Below are 4363 nucleotides of genomic sequence, written 5' to 3'. Positions count from 1 at the left end.
TGTATAGTGTGTGTGTATAGTGTGTGTGTATAGTGTGTGTGTGTGTAGTGTGTGTGTGTATAGTGTGTGTGTGTATAGTGTGCGTGTATAGTGTGTGTGTGTGTGTGTATAGTGTGCAGTGTGTGTGTGTGTGTGTGTATAGTGTGTGTGTGTATAGTGTGTGTGTATAGTGTGTGTGTGTATAGTGTGTGTGTATAGTGTGTGTGTGTATAGTGTGTGTGTGTGTAGTGTGTGTGTTGTGTGTGTGTGTGTGTGTGTATAGTGTGTGTGTGTGTGTGTATAGTGACACACCATATCACACACACACAAATATCAACACATAACGTCACACACACGCACATATCACACAACACATATCACACCCCTAAGTGTGTGTGCTGATAGTGTGTGTGTTTGCACTGTGTGTATAGTGTGTGGTCCCAGTTGTGTGTGTTTGTATAGTGTGTGTTGTGTAGTGTGTGCCTTTGTATAGTGTTATAGTGTGCGTGCTCCGCCGCTGTGGACCTAGTGGTCCCAGTTCATGCTGGGTTTCACCAGTGCTGTTATTGCGTGCAATGCGCTGCCTTTGCACTGGTGCGCTGCTCCTCCGCTGCGGACCTCACTGGTCCCAGTTAGTGCTGGGTTTCACCAGTGCTGTTATTTAGTGTGCGCTGCCTTTGCACTGGTGCGCTGCTCCGCCGCTGCGGACCTCACTGGTCCCAGTTCGTGCTGGGTTTCACCAGTGCTGTTATTTGCAATGCGCTGCCTTTGCACTGGTGCGCTGCTCCGCCGCTGCGGACCTCACTGGTCCCAGTTCATGCTGGGTTTCACCAGTGCTGTTATTTGCAATGCGCTGCCTTTGCACTGGTGCGCTGCTCCGCCGCTGCGGACCTCACTGGTCCCAGTTCATGCTGGGTTTCACCAGTGCTGTTATTTGCAATGCGCTGCCTTTGCACTGGTGCGCTGCTCCGCCGCTGCGGACCTCACTGGTCCCAGTTCATGCTGGGTTTCACCAGTGCTGTTATTTGCAATGCGCTGCCTTTGCACTGGTGCGCTGCTCCTCCGCTGCGGACCTCACTGGTCCCAGTTCATGCTGGGTTTCACCAGTGCTGTTATTTGCAATGCGCTGCCTTTGCACTGGTGCGCTGCTCCGCCGCTGCAATGCGCTGCCTTTGCACTGGTGCGCTGCTCCGCCGCTGCGGACCTCACTGGTCCCAGTTCATGCTGGGTTTCACCAGTGCTGTTATTTGCAATGCGCTGCCTTTGCACTGGTGCGCTGCTCCGCCGCTGCGGACCTCACTGGTCCCAGTTCATGCTGGGTTTCACCAGTGCTGTTATTTGCAATGCGCTGCCTTTGCACTGGTGCGCTGCTCCGCCGCTGCGGACCTCACTGGTCCCAGTTCATGCTGGGTTTCACCAGTGCTGTTATTTGCAATGCGCTGCCTTTGCACTGGTGCGCTGCTCCGCCGCTGCGGACCTCACTGGTCCCAGTTCATGCTGGGTTTCACCAGTGCTGTTATTTGCAATGCGCTGCCTTTGCACTGGTGCGCTGCTCCGCCGCTGCGGACCTCACTGGTCCCAGTTCATGCTGGGTTTCACCAGTGCTGTTATTTGCAATGCGCTGCCTTTGCACTGGTGCGCTGCTCCGCCGCTGCGGACCTCACTGGTCCCAGTTCATGCTGGGTTTCACCGGTGCTGTTATTTGCAATGCGCTGCCTTTGCACTGGTGCGCTGCTCCGCCGCTGCGGACCTCACTGGTCCCAGTTCATGCTGGGTTTCACCAGTGCTGTTATTTGCAATGCGCTGCCTTTGCACTGGTGCGCTGCTCCGCCGCTGCGGACCTCACTGGTCCCAGTTCATGCTGGGTTTCACCAGTGCTGTTATTTGCAATGCGCTGCCTTTGCACTGGTGCGCTGCTCCGCCGCTGCGGACCTCACTGGTCCCAGTTCATGCTGGGTTTCACCCATTTGCGATGCGCTGCCTTTGCACTGGTGCGCTGCGCCCCCTTATTACCCACGCGTCTAGACCCCGCCCACTCGCCTCGATGACCAATCGCTGGCCCAGATCCCGAGATTCCTTTCGTGACGAGCCGCAACCATCGCGAGATCTCGATCCGTCCGCCGCTTATAACAAGCGGAATTGGGCTTGTTTTTTGGCTGAGAGTCGCGGGTTGCGTGACGGATTCGGTGTCGGTGTATTTGCACGTCGCTGGAAGTTTAGAACCGTCCCACCCCCTCCATTGCAACTAAGAAAAACTGTAACTGCTGAAAAAATTATATAAACCCCCCCCCTTGAAATGGATTGGGCTTGTTTTTGAGCTAGAAAGGCAGTGCCGCTTATTTCTTTCTCCTGAGAAACAAACAAACAAATATAAAGACGCACAGAACAACTCGGAAAAGAAATCCAGTTCGCTCTTGCAACGACACGGGAGCACAAACGCAGACTGCAGGTTTGAACACGACCGGAGAGAGGAGCGCGGTTGCCATGACAGCAGCAAGCCCAGACAGCTGCAATGGGATGCCATTGGTAGAATGAGACCACAGTGTGCTAACTATCCCCTCAATGATCTTCAATGGCAATGCAGACACACAGGCAGGGGCGCTTATGGTTGTGTATTCTGCAATGGCAGCACAAGCAATGCAATAATGGTTGTGTATTACACTGAGGCAACAATGGCAGGCAATAGGGCAGCTGCAATCCAGTTGCTCTTGCAGCAGAGCATAGGGAGCACAATGGGATGCCATTGGTAGAATGAGACCACAGTGTGCTAACTATCCCCTCAATGATCTTCAATGGCAATGCAGACACACAGACAGGGGCTCTGCAATGGCAATGCAATAATGGTTGTGTATTACACTGAGGGGCAATGGCAGCACAAGCATAGGGCAGCTGCAATGGGATGCCATTGGTAGAATGAGACCACAGTGTGCTAACTATCCCCTCAATGATCTTCAATGGCAATGCAGACACACAGACAGGGGCTCTGCAATGGCAATGCAATAATGGTTGTGTATTACACTGAGGGGCAATGGCAGCACAAGCATAGGGCAGCTGCAATGGGATGCCATTGGTAGAATGAGACCACAGTGTGCTAACTATCCCCTCAATGATCTTCAATGGCAATGCAGACACACAGGCAGGGGCTCTGCAATGGCAATGCAATAATGGTTGTGTATTACACTGAGGGGCAATGGCAGCACAAGCATAGGGCAGCTGCAATGGGATGCCATTGGTAGAATGAGACCACAGTGTGCTAACTATCCCCTCAATGATCTTCAATGGCAATGCAGACACACAGGCAGGGGCTCTGCAATGGCAATGCAATAATGGTTGTGTATTACACTGAGGGGCAATGGCAGCACAAGCATAGGGCAGCTGCAATGGGATGCCATTGGTAGAATGAGACCACAGTGTGCTAACTATCCCCTCAATGATCTTCAATGGCAATGCAGACACACAGACAGGGGCTCTGCAATGGCAATGCAATAATGGTTGTGTATTACACTGAGGGGCAATGGCAGCACAAGCATAGGGCAGCTGCAATGGGATGCCATTGGTAGAATGAGACCACAGTGTGCTAACTATCCCCTCAATGATCTTCAATGGCAATGCAGACACACAGACAGGGGCTCTGCAATGGCAATGCAGACATTATCTGTCCATCTATCTGTCTGTCTGTCAGATATATCTCTATATAGTCTGACTGTCTATATAGATATCTATATATCTCTCTCTTCTCTCTCCTCAGCTACAAGTGTGTGTGAATCACTGTGTGTGAGACATTGTAAAATTAACCTCTCCCCTCTCCTTTCTCCTCCCCTCTCCCATTGTCTCTCCCTCCTCCCCTCCCCTCTCCTTTTCCCTTGTCTCTCTCTCCTCTCCTCCTCTTCCCTTGTCTTTCTCTCCTCTCCTCTCTCTCCTCCCCTCTCCTCTGCAGAAAATCATCAGGCAGTGATGTCATCACGATGACGTCACAGTGCGCCCGCCATCTTAGTGAAGGATCTTAAAACAACTCAAAACGATTGTTGATTAGTTTTTAATTCAAGCTGATGAAACACAGTCAAGTGAGAAGGTACGAGAATTCTGGTTTCAGTCAATGCTGTTGTTCTGGTCTCTTCTCTTCTCTCTCTCTCCCCATTGGCCAGGGCTGAAATCCCTGGGGCTGCGATTGGCTGGTGGGCGGGATCAGCCCTCGGAGAACTGCTGGTAGAGGGCCTGTGATTGGCTGTTGTCAAAATGAGGCACGAAGTGAATCTGAAGGATTTCAGAGAAGCCTTCAGAGAGAGAGGGAGCGACAAACTTTTTCCTGAGAGAGAGGAGAGAGGAGAGAGGTTAATTTTACATCACACATACACACACACACACACACACAGAGTGACACACA

At 51.9% G+C, this 4363-nt stretch overlaps 1 protein-coding gene across 1 annotated transcript in view; it reads right to left on the bottom strand.

The window, feature by feature from the left end:
- Positions 1 to 3999: 3999 nt before the first annotated feature.
- LOC121305886 (polynucleotide kinase 3'-phosphatase) overlaps positions 4000 to 4363 on the bottom strand; it is an 8231-nt gene continuing 7867 nt past the window's right edge. Inside the window, exon 17 of the mRNA XM_041237539.1 lies at positions 4000 to 4313. Coding sequence (XP_041093473.1) covers positions 4165 to 4313 — 149 coding nt within the window. The 3' untranslated portion in view covers positions 4000 to 4164. The remainder of the gene's footprint in view (positions 4314 to 4363) is intronic.

Source organism: Polyodon spathula, chromosome 45 (assembly GCF_017654505.1).
Source record: "Polyodon spathula isolate WHYD16114869_AA chromosome 45, ASM1765450v1, whole genome shotgun sequence".
In the NCBI taxonomy this organism is placed as follows: Eukaryota; Metazoa; Chordata; class Actinopteri; order Acipenseriformes; family Polyodontidae; genus Polyodon; species Polyodon spathula.
This window is presented reverse-complemented; position numbering and strand designations above follow the sequence as displayed.